This window comes from Betta splendens, chromosome 17 (genome assembly GCF_900634795.4).
Source record: "Betta splendens chromosome 17, fBetSpl5.4, whole genome shotgun sequence".
Taxonomy (NCBI): domain Eukaryota; kingdom Metazoa; phylum Chordata; class Actinopteri; order Anabantiformes; family Osphronemidae; genus Betta; species Betta splendens.
The window spans coordinates 8,382,700-8,396,605 of NC_040897.2; the positions used below are offsets into that span (position 1 = coordinate 8,382,700).

General features: G+C 51.3%; 1 protein-coding gene across 1 annotated transcript in view; it reads right to left on the reverse strand.

The window, feature by feature from the left end:
* Positions 1–13,906, reverse strand: part of ece2a (endothelin converting enzyme 2a) — a 35,821-nt gene that overhangs the window by 12,686 nt on the left and 9,229 nt on the right. Inside the window, exon 3 of the mRNA XM_029132049.3 lies at positions 5,686–5,969. Coding sequence (XP_028987882.1) covers positions 5,686–5,969 — 284 coding nt within the window. The remainder of the gene's footprint in view (positions 1–5,685; positions 5,970–13,906) is intronic.

Sequence of the window (13,906 nt, forward strand, 5' to 3'; positions counted from 1 at the left end):
CACCACCACAGACGATCTACAAGTGCCCACATGACTTCTGCAGGGTGCGAAATCAGATCATCCGAAAGGAATACGTGCCTCCTCCACAGCCTCACATAAAATGTTGCGGAAAACATTCAGAAACTTCATTACACTGGAACAATAATACACCAAAATGGAGCTGGACTAGGAGTTACACGATCGGTTTGTACCCGCAGGAATCAAGGCTATTTCTGCTCCTCTCCCAGTTTCTTCCACTGCTTTTAAGCCGCCTGTAGCTGTTCGTTACCTCAAATGCCCATTAACTTTAAGTGAGGAAGTCGTTTTCTCTCGTTGGGCGAATAGAAGATCACGCAGCTGAGCCGTCGACCTGCTGCGGCTCCTACCGGACAGTCAAAGCAGGAGGCGAGACGATGGGAGGATGAATGAACGACTGCGATAAAGGGGCACGGCCTCCTGGGAGCTCCTCCACCGCAAAGACAACGTTCAGCAGGGGGAGCAGACCGACAAACACAAAGCCTCCGTGCCCTCGCTCCCTCCAAAGGCCCTCGTCGGAGAAACGGGCCCCGCATCGATCCGCCCGCGTTCTAACTCCCTGTGATCGAAGAGCAAGCGCGAGGAAGGAGAGGAGGCAGCGGCGGAGCGCATCCTATCGGGGAGACTTCGAGATGCCGCGGTCGACTGGGGAGCGGCGCATCCTGTATGAATAATTCAAACCAACAAGTTGGAAAGTGTAGAGTGTGGGCAGCGTTGGCGGGAGTGTCCACCACAGCGGATCGCCCGCTAGTTCTAGGCCAAACAGTCACCTGTAAAGCTCATTATTAACACGCCCTGCGCTTTGTTTAAGCTGGAAGGAAGTTGGTGGGCGTGGCCACGCGTTTCAGTCAAACCTCCTGCATGGGTTTTAAATACGGCTTATGGACTCCATGTTACAGCATCGCAACCGCGACAATTAGCAGAATGACAGAGTGCGGAGCCACAACATAGACTGACACGACAGCATCACATGTTTCTAGGTGTGTGGGATCTCGCCACACTTTCTCTCCCTCATTATCCTCCTCTGTTTTCGCTCCTGTCCCTTGTCTCGAGTCTTCATCTTCCCTGTCTCCTATATTGTCTGATACCAATTAATGATTTTCCTCTGTTAGGCATCCGTTGTTTCCATAGGAACCGTGCTCTGTAGTCAATATCCGTCGCCTAGGCAACTGTGAGCTGGCCAGGCCACTGTGTGTGTGGACATGTTTACTTATGTTTACTATGGTGCATATATTGGCACGAGCCACATCTTTGGAGAGAGGTTTATGACACACACACACACACACACACACACACACACACACACACACACACACACACACACACACACACACACACACACACACACACACACACACTTCCTCATGTCCTGACATCAAATCAGAATCAATCTGATGAAACTGAAACTTTTAAGTTTACCCCTCGGTGCTGTGCACAGAAAGCACCATTACATTCACAGTCTCTTCTCTTAAGCCTCAATGTGTCTTGCACACACACAAAGACACACACACGCACGCATGCGCGCACACGCACGCACGCGCGCACAAACACACACACACACACACACACACACACACACACACACACACACACACACACACACACACACACACACTGACTAGTGTGGCCCCTATAGATATGAATCTGTCATGTGTAGCGATGCTGCAGTCAGCAACGCACACAACAGGATGGAGAAAAATGTACGGGTTTGTGTTTGTGCATTGAGTGTGTACTAGAGCACAAGATGCATTAATTAAAGGTTGAGCATTTATAGGACTTAGCAGTGACTCACTGTTTAGCGCACTTCTATCTGCCAGCCCATGTCAACACATTACGCCGTTGTGCATATGTCAACTGGAAACCGTGTGTGTGATACTGTAAGTGTTTGCAAACATTCCCTGTTCGCAGTCATCTGGGTAGTCCTTGGTTGGATCCCAGCTTAGTGTCCACAGTTTGACCCATCCTCGTTTGGTCATGGCAGGAAGCTAAGGGTTGCAAGTGTGTGTGTGTGTGTGTGTGTATGTCCAGTCTTTAATGCAAGTTGCAAGTAACGGTCTATATGACTGACCACGTGTAGAGGATCATGCCTGGACTGGATGAAAACCTCTGGAGAGCTGTGAGGCCTCGGCTCAGCAACACACACACACACACACACACACACACACACACACACACACACACACACACACACACACACACACACACACACACACACACACACACACACACACACACACACACACACACACACACACACACGGCTCCCCGGGAGGCAAGCGTGCGCGCGGGGAAAATAAAAATAAAAAGATGCTCTGCAAGCAAACACGAATGCACTCGCACACCCCGTCTTTGATCCCATCCTCACATCTCCACACATGCGCAACCAGAATTGCAATCACCCACGCTCCCTCTGCCTCACGTGTGCTCCACTGCTCTACTTTCAGTGCAGTGGAGCCGGAGAGGAGGAGGGCTCATCAGGCCAGCACCCTCACACAGACACGCACAGGGAGGGAAAACCTACAGCAGCAGATATGCACAAAGAATGAAATTTTGTAATGCAACACAATTAAATTTAGTAAAGTAGTAAAATCATCACTTCAAATCACAAAAAGCACACAAACTAAAAGTAAAAGCAACCTAAAACAATTGTTCACATTCACCATTCCCTCCCATAAATGATCCTACAGGCAAAGATCAGGGCGTTTTTAAATTAAAAGCATGTTCAGGCTACAGAACAAATGTGCCTAATGTCAAAAATGAAGTGGAAGCTGCATTTGGCACCAAATGTTCTCAGAACACAGAGACAGAAAATGGAGCGTGTGTAAAGAGAGTGAGCGCCTAAAGTGGATTGGCGTAATCCACTTTCTCCTGGCACAAAAGGTCTGAGCGGCGATGAAAACGCGCGGGCCCCAAAACACACGCGCGCTCCACGAGCGCCCGGCTCTGGGAAACGCGGCTGCGGCTAATGCGTGTGCGCTAATATCAATGTTCCCCCCCGGGCCATTTTCCCGGCAGGCGTTCAGGCTTCCCGGGAACGGCAGCCGAGGAGAAGTCTCAGAACCCAGAACCAGTCGCCCTGCATTAAGCCAGCGCGGATGATGTCATGACACAAGCCTCTACGCTGAACACGCAGCCGGTGGGGGGTCCACATGTCCGTCAATGCATTAGCCTGGAGGAGGCCATTCCCTGGAAATACGACTGCACGACTTAGGGAACGATAAAACGTTCCTCGAATCAAACCACCAGGTCAGTCATGTGAAAACTAGGTTTTTAAGATGTTCTAAGCTCTAAGCTTAATGCTCTAATGCTCTAAGCAGAGTCCTGAAAGTTTCATCATTTGAGCCAATTCCACACTAAATATTTTACATCTTGAGAAGAAATCCACACTGGACCGTCACTCCTAGGAACTTGAAGCATCTGCAAAAAAAAATAAAAAAAATAAATGGACACTCTAGGAACAAACTGTATTAAACGCTCGCCATATTCACAGAAAAGTGCAGCTATGACTCTTAAAAGTTCGAGTGGAGCGACTTGGCTTTCATCCATATGTGCCCACTTATACATCAACACTACGCAGGAAAAAACAAACTTATAAACTTGGCTCCATCTCCAGACCTTGAATTATCAACAAGCTACACTTCAGTGCTCCTAAGCAAAAATAATAAATAAATAAATAAATAAAAAGCTTTCAGGGACACTTTTCTCCAGCTCAATCTGCCGCCGAGCACGGAGAACCAGCCTCCAACTCTTTGAACAAACCCAGAGAAACCAGCCTCTAGCTCTTTAAGCGACTAGAAGGTTAACAATTAGGAGCGTTAGCCTAAGATGATATCCACCCAAAGCATCGCCATAGCAACAGCGGGGAGTGATTCACGGAGCGTGTCAGACTGTGAAATAAATTTCACAGCTCGGCGCAGCGTGGCCTGTGAGGGTCTGTTTGTGCGCGTGGCAGAACCCGAAATAAAACCGCTGCACCCATTGCACCTAGTGCTTTTTATCTTCTGACCCTACGAGGCGGATTTCGGTGGCCAAAGCTCCCGCCGCAGCGCCTCACTCTTCCTCCCGTCCGCCCTGCACGCGCGCGCCGCTCATTAGCGTCCTGTCAGTTTTGGTTTCTGTCGCCCGCTCGTCTTTAACCACATCTTCCTCTATCCCGCGGTCCTCCCTCCCCTTCAATTAACGGTGAAATTCTCCCGCTTTCACTAAAGCCCATTCTCTGAGAACACTTTCTTCCCATCCTTTCCTCGTCTCTCGCCCCCCCCCACTCCCCTCATTTTCACTTCATTTTGCCAGAAACATTTCTTCCTGGAAAGAGAGCAGGCTCCGGACCCTCCTCCCACATTCCAGCATACTGTAGCTGCGCACACAAACGGGGATCGTGACTGCTGCGTCCATACAAACAACAGGGAGATCAAAAATAAACCGGCGCAGAAGACGATCGACTTCTCTGTGAACACACACACACACACACACACACACACACACACACACACACACACACACACACACACACACACACACACACACACACACACACACACACACACACACACACACACACACACACACACACAATCACACATTACTGTCTTCGCGCAGCCGCGAGCGCGGAGCAGGTGAGAGGAGCGAAGAAGTGGAAACGAGGGCAAAACGGAAAGAGAGGCAGGAGTGAGAACAAAGCGAGGCAGGTGACGGCGGGCGAGAGGGGGAACTCGACTCCGGCGGCGGCGGCGTGAGCTCGCCGTCGCTCCTTGAGGAAAGGAAGTCAGATCCTCCCATCTGTCCCTAGAACACACGCGCTGATCCCCCCTAATGCTCCCTTCTGCGAGTGGAAAACACCCAAGCTGCGAGCGTCCGGCATGCTCCAAATCTTGGCCTACATACATGAACATGCCTTTGTTTACTTCATGAGCTGAGCTCGTCCCCGGTTAAAGGATTAAAAACACCCTTTTAATATTTCATCCTCAGCAGCGTTAAAGCGCCGTCTCTCCTGCAGCACATTTATATTCCTGCGGTGCAATGATTTTAGATGTACTTGACATTTTCTCTAAATTAACCTAATGATAGTCATAATTTCCAAGCATCCAGCTCCTCTAGCGTCTTCCATTAGGATCTCTCACTCCTTCTGACCTTTTCCACTGTGGCACCCACACTTATCTATATATTCAGCCTGTGCTTTGAGCATAAACTACACCTGTAATTACAAAGCTAAATCACTCCGCGGCGCTTTAAATATGCCAGCGAACCCCCCCCTGAGTGATTGTTTCCCGTCCGGAGCCCAGACGTCCCCTCCTCCAGTTAATGGCGGCGCTTCTCTTGTCTTAGCGTGTCAAGGTGAAGCGCGGCTAACGACCCACACGCTGTCATTGTCGCGTTGACACAGCGCCGGCGTGGAGCTGCGGCCCGGCGCCTGAAGGGCACTCGACGGCGCGCGAGTCAAGCGACAGATGGAGTGGAGATGTAAAGTACCGCTATTACTGATCTCACTGCCAGAGAAGCCTTTTATGGATAAACTGTGGTAGATGTGTGAGGACACTTGTTGACTGTTAGAGGAAAGACCAGAGGAAGTGTATTAGGAAAATTAACTCATCTGAAAGTTTGAACATAATGATTTATTTGGCCTATACAGAACTGTGGGCCTATAATAACCTTATTTTTTGTAACCCGTACCTCCGTGAGTGCCTGGTGAATGAAAGCGCCCGTCTGAGGCCCCACCTCCCACGGCGTCTTCTCCTCCACCATGATGGCGTCCAGCGTGGCCTTCTCCAGCACCACGTCGAAGGCCGTGTCGGGGAAGCCGAGCCGCCGCACGTCCATCTGGTGCCAGCTCATCCCCGTGCAGCCGCGGTGCCTGGCGCTCATGGCGCCGATGCAGACCGAGGAGTAGTCCACGTTAGCGATGGAGCGGTAGCCGGCGCCGTACATGTCACCGCTCATGCTGCTGTTTCCGCATCCTGGGGGGAGAGGAGAGGAAGACGTAAGGGGACGAGTCAGCTGAGCAGGAAGCTAATGAGAAGGAAGGAAGGGCAGAAGGAGTGTGTGTTAGATTATTCAAACTCCATATGTGCGTCCTTTGACTATGAGCAAGTAATGGTGTGATGAACCCAGTAACAGTGTGATTTAAACAGCCGGCTAATGTCACGGATGGGACTGCTTCCTGCAACTGATGAGCTCGTCTGCATGCAACAGTCACTATTTGCTCCAGCTGACGCTCAGCCATCAGCGGAGCGACGCACAAAGATGGAAACCTCCCGTTCTGGTGGTGGTGTCACAACACAAAACCATCAACGCCCCGAAAAAGTTTCAACGCGCAGCGGGTGACAGTCGGAAAATAGAGAGGACGGGGGAAAATATGAGATTGTCCGTCTGACGGCAAAGTAAGAAGATAATAATGTTCTCAAGTGCAGCAACACACCTTTTGGATCAGATGACTCAGAGATCGTGGCGATGGAGGAGGAGGAGGCGTGGGCGGAGGAGACGAGTCGAGGAGGGAGCTGTGGATGGAGGAGCGCGCGGGGGCACACGTACGGCACCTCGATGCACACAGTGTCTGAGGTGAAGCTCGCGTTGATCGTCGTGTGCTTAGAAGTGCGGCGCACGTGTGTTCAGAGGTGTCTGCGTGTGTGTGTGTGTGTGTGTGTGTGTTGCACGCAGAGAACTTTATAGTCTACTATCGTACTTTAGTGGGGGTGGGGGTGGGGTGGGTCGAGGGGGGACTTGTCGACGCCGCCCGTCACTCTCGAATATTTGAACGCTCCCTTTATGGAGGGCTGGAGGATCACAGAATGTGTCAGAGTTGAATTACACAAGCTCGACGGGTTATTTTGGCCGCCTTTAATCTCGCTCTCGCGTGCGTCAACGGCTTCCAGCATCACTGGAAAGTATGAGGGAACCTCACCGGCGGGTCACATGGACAAACACTGTGGCGGTTATTTCAGCGCCGCCGGCCGGTCCCTAGGCCGGGACGGAGACTGTGGCAGCATAGAGGACTCACTCTACCCCCCCCCCCCAGAGCAAACCAGGCATTGACTCCAAAGGGTTCTCCCCACTGATACAAATACGAATGGGAGTCTTTTCCATGTCCTCACATCAGTCACATGACACCACAGTTATAGTTGTCAGGTTGAGCACAGTTCTGTTTAAGTCCATGACATCAGCTATCACCCCCTGTGGCCTCTGAACCCCCCCCCCCCCACACACACACACACAGATACAACTCCAGGCAAAGCAGCGATCTCACAGAGTGCACACTCTCTGACTCTGTGTGTTTCCAGGCTCCACCGCGTGTGTTTGGTTTGCGTGACAGGGGTTCCTTCAGGACACCAGCCCCGTCTAAAGCCTGGCGCCTGCTTTTCTTCCAGCTGAAAGCGAGGAAGCGAAGACGGAGGACTTAGCAGAGAACACATCCTAACTGGATTATCCAGAGCGGCGGAGAGGGGGGCTAAAGTTAGAGGTGTCATATCGCCTCACTCTGTGTGAGCGTGTGATGGAAATTTTGAGTCCGGGTCTTAAAAAAAAAAAAAAAAAAGTCTCATACCGATCTTAGCAATTCTCCAAAAACAAACTGCGGAGATCGTCTGTCATCCGCTGAACGCGTGACGCGCGTAAGCCGTTCCAGGGCCGTGTTTACCTCTTTATGACCATTAGGAAACTCAAAGATGATTCTGTGGAGCGGCTCCTGCTGCTGAGAGGAGCGCCGGCCAAACATGGGGGTGGTCCCGTCTTGCATTCTCGGAGATGCTCCTTCCAACAGTGATATCGGCCTTCAAGTCCGACCTGACGAGGCCTCTGGTATTAAAGAAAGCTTAACACGTGACTCCCACAGTAATGGAGGGAAGGAGTCCTCAGAGCTAACGCCAAAATATATGATTGTATTATATGCTATGATTATAAGTTAATGAATACTTCATTTTAACTATTAACTGTATTGTAATTAACTTCACTCAACTCATTTGCTCTAGGAGTGTAAACTGCTGGAGACTTGACCTTTGACTTATCAGATGACCCCCCCCCCCCCCCCCCCCCCACCTCCCCTCTTTCTGCAGAAACAGCATCTCTCAGGAGGCCATCTACGGTCCGGTGGGGCGGTGGGTGGGTGGGGAACCCCTGCCAGCGAGCCAACAGTGTGAAATATCAAAGCCGCTGCAGCGCAGCAGTGGAAACTCCATGATGTCAGAGGCATGCGGGCTATTCATTCACAGCCCAGATTGGCTTGGACACGTTAAGGAGAAGGGGGGGGGGGCGCCCGGCGCTGATGAAAGGTGATGTTGGCATGCACAACACCCCCTGTCCCCCCAGCGGGGACCGGGCGAGCCCCGGGGTGACCCGACACCAGTTCTATAACTATAACCACTGCTGCAGGCTCGGTATTCCCAGTTTTCCATTATGCTCACGGGCAACGAGTCTGACGTTGAGGCGGTTTCATGCACAGCGTGTTATTAACCGAACGCGAGTGGCCGCGTCGGGTCACAGGAACCCGCACGTGCGGCTGTGTTGGCGTGTGCAGCGAGACAATAATGGAAGCAGACAGTGTCACACTTGTTTTAACCAATTATCTCTTGTTATCTCCGCTCAAAGTTACGGTCCGCTGTTATCTAATTAATTAGGCAAAATGTTTATTTGACATTTAGATCAAATCACTGTCTTGATTTTATTTGACCTACATACAGGGTGTGTAAGGATGGGGTGTGATTGGAATAAAGTGCCTCAGTGAGGTCAAATCAGGTCAATTTTAAGACAGCAGATGAAGCAAACGATATACATGTTAACATATGTATTTATCTCCACCCCAACTCCATGTGATGAGTTGTTCAAATAGTTGTGAAGGACTTGAAATGATCGTGCTTGTTTGTGTGGTGCGCGTCCGCCCCTTCCTGGGTTTGTCCCTCTGCAGCTGCGCTGACTTGTTTTCGGCCTCACACTGAGGCCGAGGAGCGAGTGGAGAGTCGATTGGAGCGGGAGGGAGGGTGTGGAGGAAGATAAGACGCTGGAGCAGCGTGGGCACGCGGGAGTAGGGGAAAGCGAAGGCACAGTGGGGTGAAATAAAAGTCACGGAAGGACGAAGGGGGTGAAAGTGTTTCAGACACAAAGAAGGTCATATGTCATAAAAAGCATGAAAGGAAACAGAAAGCGGGTTGAGGAGAGTTAACCACTGGAGCAGGGGGGAGACGGGGGGGAGGATTAAAAAAAGGAGTGACTTGATGCCTATCAAATATATATCATTATATATTTTAGATAATATATGGATATATAAACAAGAAATTATTCATTAACTAGGATAAAAATCAATAAATAATGGATTAAATATAGTCAGTAATTACAACAAAATTCAGATATTCGTGATTTTCCGAGCAGTTTCAGACGCTCCAGAGAAGTTGCATCAGCAGTGACACGAGACGAAATTCTCTCACGCTCGGCTGTTCCAGCAAGTTCTCCTTCAAGAGTCCAATCTCCCGTCCTCTCACAAAAGAACCCTCACTTACATAACCGGGTATGTGAGATAATTAGCCAGTGAATAATTAAGCGTGCGGCCGTTTGATGGAGTGCGAAGCCGGCGTGCGTGCGTGCGTGTATGAGCGATGGAGGACTTCTGGAAGGGCTCCATTGTATGAATCTGCCTCTCCGTCGTGGCACGGAGCCCGAAGCGTCGCTCTCCAGGATGGAGCGATCATTTAGAAGTGATTGGAGGCCGCCCACCACTTGTACCTACAGCATTGCCGTGCTTATTACTAGGACGAACAAGGATGCTCGGGTGTCAGGCCAAGCGGGTGAAGCTCGGGAGGCTAACTTGAAAACCGCGTCAGTAACCACGGCGATTAACTATTCACACAGCGCGTCCACTGTGGCAGCCACTGTCTCCTCCTCCCACTTCAACGGGCGCAGCTATGTTTAGAAGCCCGCACACGGCTTATCGCGGCGCGCTCATAATCAAATCATGGCGTCCTCTGTCACAAACAGAGAGACGGGTGACGAGCGCAATCTCTGAAACTCTAGCAGAGCCAGCCATGGAAAATGAGTTTCCAAAACACAGCGTTTAAAGGGCAGTTGCGGCAAAAAATAAAAGAAGAACCCCCTGCAGCTTAGGAGCTGCAGCGGTTTGCAGGTGCAGTAGGTTTCGTGGACTCTTTCCACCTTGGTTACGTCACGCGGCTCGACTTGAAGAGAAGCTCGTCCTCGGCTGTTTGCTGTTCGCAGGCGCGTCCGCGTGAGCAGCTGTGCGTGTCAGCGGCCCCTCGGCTCTGACTCAGCCGCAGAGGCACCAATATTTATCTTTCCATCCGGCTCCTGCAGCGGCGGCGTTCGCCCTGTGTGTGGAACACGCTTCCTGTACTGTTTGTTCCCGGCGTCTGCAGCAGCAGCAGCAGCAGGACGATGATTCAGCATAAGCGAGTCCAGGGGAGTCGCGCGATTAATGCTGCACGCGCTCAGACAGCCGACGGCGACGAGGAGCCACGGACGGAGCACATGTGGCAAAGTCAGACACATGAAGCTTCCTCACACGTTCCTTTGTTGCAATCATTGCGAGAATGAATCATGCAGAATGTCATTTAAAGCCCGACACGCTGCAGGTGTCAGCGTTCTTCCCGTCTAAAGCAGTGTGGGATTTCAACGAGGGCAAAACCGAGGGAAATGTCCCGGGTGTCCCGCTAAAAAGTGCGACCGAGAGTTTGACGCACGCTGCGAATGAGAACACGAATACACACAGTCGCTCGCCGACAAGTTGTTGTGAAGAGAGGAGAGAGACGATAACGGCACTAGAGACGTTTTCAATTAGCCTCCCACCAAGAGCACGTCTGTGACAAAATGAAAAGGCCAGCGACACAAAAACACATGTACGTACTCTGGCACACACACACACACACACACACACACACACACACACACACACACACACACACACACACACACACACACACACACACACACACACACACACACACACACACACACAAACCTATACATTTTCTAGCTGCTCTGTCAGTTCAAGGTGCCCGTGTCTTTACGTCCATGGCGCCGTTGCCTGACCTTGATTATGCAATATGGATCAGGTTCTACGCGATGAGGGCCAGGCCCAGTGTTGGAGCTTCACGGCCGACCGAGCACATCGATCCCCGCTGGACAAAACACGGCTTCATGGTGTCACAGGGCGATCTTAATGCGACGTCCGGTCAGTGACACCGCGTGCACATCCGCAGCAGATGCAGATGACTCGCATGTGGAAAGGGCTGAACAATATGAGGGATTTGTCAAATCGTGCATGCACAGGCCCGGCCCAGACTCTACCTGTGAGTGTTGTTGAGTGTCAGTGTTGTTGGTCTCTCACGGCTCGACCCGGAGAAAAAAAAAAGCCACTACACTTCAGAATAAAAGCACGTCTGCGTGTAGATACTCTCTAATCAGGGCATTGTGTAGGAGAATAGTCCACATTCCAACAGGTGCTCCAACATCATTACAGCAGTTGTACTGACATGACGGTGTGTTTCTGTGCCATCAGCGAGCAGCTGACAGCAGTGGATTTGTTAATGAAGAGTGAGTCAGCCTCTGACAGACGGGCTGCTCCATGAAGATGGTGATTAATGCCGCATGCATCGTCCCCAGCGCGATGCTCCTCGCCGTCGCTCGCTGACAGGGACGCGCGCTTTGATTCACCCCGTCTTCCAGCCGCTCGCCTGACGCTCGCCTCCGTCGACCCGGTTCTGTTCATTCGTCGCCGTCACGCAGCGTACGGTGCATATGGCGACCGCGGGCTAGACGACGGGTGAGGGTCACGCTACAGGCATCTGCTGTCCTGGTGACTGGGATCTGCACAGTATGAGACACGCACACACACACACACACGCCGTGCTCTGTTCTCGCTAAATCACGACCACTTCCTGGTTGGCAGGAACTGGGTGTTCTTCGTCCACGAGAAAACCAAGAGACGAGAAGTGGAGGAGGTGAGAAGGAGCATGAAGCTAGGTGTGTGTGTGTGTGTGTGCGTGTGTGTGTGTGTGTGTGTGTGTGTGTGTGTGTGTGTGTGTGACACAGAATTTCTGCTGTCAGTGTTTCCCAACAGGCTGCCCCCGAAAACCAATTTTCATAAAAGTCTGACCTTTCGCTGCAACTGAACAAGCCCGACCAACACGGTGATGTCACTCATCAAAGGGGAAGTACTTATATGGGCATGGGAACAGGAACCCCGAGATGAGCAGCGTGTGCCTGCGTAGTGATGCTCGGAGGCTACCTGCAGCTCGGAGAGAGAGAGCTACTGAAGCCACGAACCGCTCAATGCAGGCGGCAGCGAGCGAGCGAGCAAGAGAGAGAGAGAGACATGAATGACATTCAATTTGGTGGAAATGGGGGAGCGAGGCATGTGAATGGTCGGGGATGAGAGCGGGGGAATTTAGTGGGTGGGGTGGAGAGTGAAAGGGAGGGGATGCGGAAGAGGAGCAGGCTTAGACAGATGAGAGTGAAAAGGAGTAATTGGCAACCGCCACGATAAAGAGGAGCGAGAAGAGCGGGTGGTATAATGGATTCAGGATCTTTCTTCAGGCCTCTCCTGTTTTCTCTATTAGGTATCTCTGCTGCAGCGCCGACTCCAACTGCATACTTGATGAGAGCGGCAGCACGGGGCCCGGTCTCTGCCAGGCCCAGCGCTCGCTCTGGCAGCGGTCCTAAACCCACAGCTCCACGCGCAGGAGGGGTGTCACCGTTATCAGAGCCGCTTGCATGGTGTAGGTTTACAAATATTGACAAAAGGTGCACAATAAAATACCTGTTTATTAAATGGGGCTGTGCTGCACCAAAATGTCCGACATATAGACAGTCTGTACATTAAACAGCTTCGCAGCCTTCGCATGTGCAACCAGGCAAAACCCATGTATAGTGAATGCAGATAAAAATCTGTTAGTGGATGAATAACTGAACAGCCCAGACACAAAGGTTTTCCTTTGCAATCAGTCATTCTACGCGACTGCGGCCGCCCGGCCATCAGTGGCGATCAGGATTCAAACCGTCGGTAGTAAACCGAGCCGCCGCGACCGGAGCGTGATGTCACGCTTCTTTGTCCCGGCGAGGAGGCGAACGTGCCCAGCGCCCTGTGGTGACACGGGAACCTCGCTTCCAGGCCCGCGGGGCTGATCTGTGACAAAGCTCGCACCTCTCGAGGACTGTCTCAAGTTTAGGTTAAGACGGGAGGGGGTCCGGTTACACGGGCAGCTTCTATTGTGATGGAAGTGAATGAAACAGCCAGAGGTTTAAGAGTCTGGGTGAACATACAGTATTTATGTATTCATTTTGAAATCTTGGAAAGAAATTCCTGACCAGGTAATAAAATATGGTGGCAAAATGCGTCTGGACCCAGATTAAGGCCTTAAAAATGTCCAGAGTGGGAAGAATGGAAGGAAAAGACCGGGAGGGGGTCGTTCCCAGGAAGATGAGCGAATGCAATGCTCTGTGAATGTAAAGTCGGCCATCCAAAAGCAGTTACGTCATGGCAGGTCAGCGAGGCAAAGTTTAATCATGACAGAGATGAGATGAGGAAGGGATGAGAGCGGGAGGAGGGAACAGGGGGGAGGAGAGGACGCGCGGACCAGATGTCACATCCTGAAGATGAAAATGAGCCGGACGGGCTGCGAAGGCAACGCGGGCAGTCGAGCTACACGAGGGGGGAATGTGTAGTATTATTTTAGTATTAATAATTAGTATTATGAACATTAACTTCATAGTGAAGTCAGATGCTAAAAAAAAAAAAATCAGCCTGAAACGGAGAAAAAAGGGCTAGGGATGAATCCACTTCTTTACTTCCATCACTTCTCCACCTTTCTCCAAATGTGCATTACGTAACCTGAGTCTCTAGAGGAGAGGAGGAGGCCAGATATAAAGAGCAAAGCGGCAGCAGGCATGACAGAGC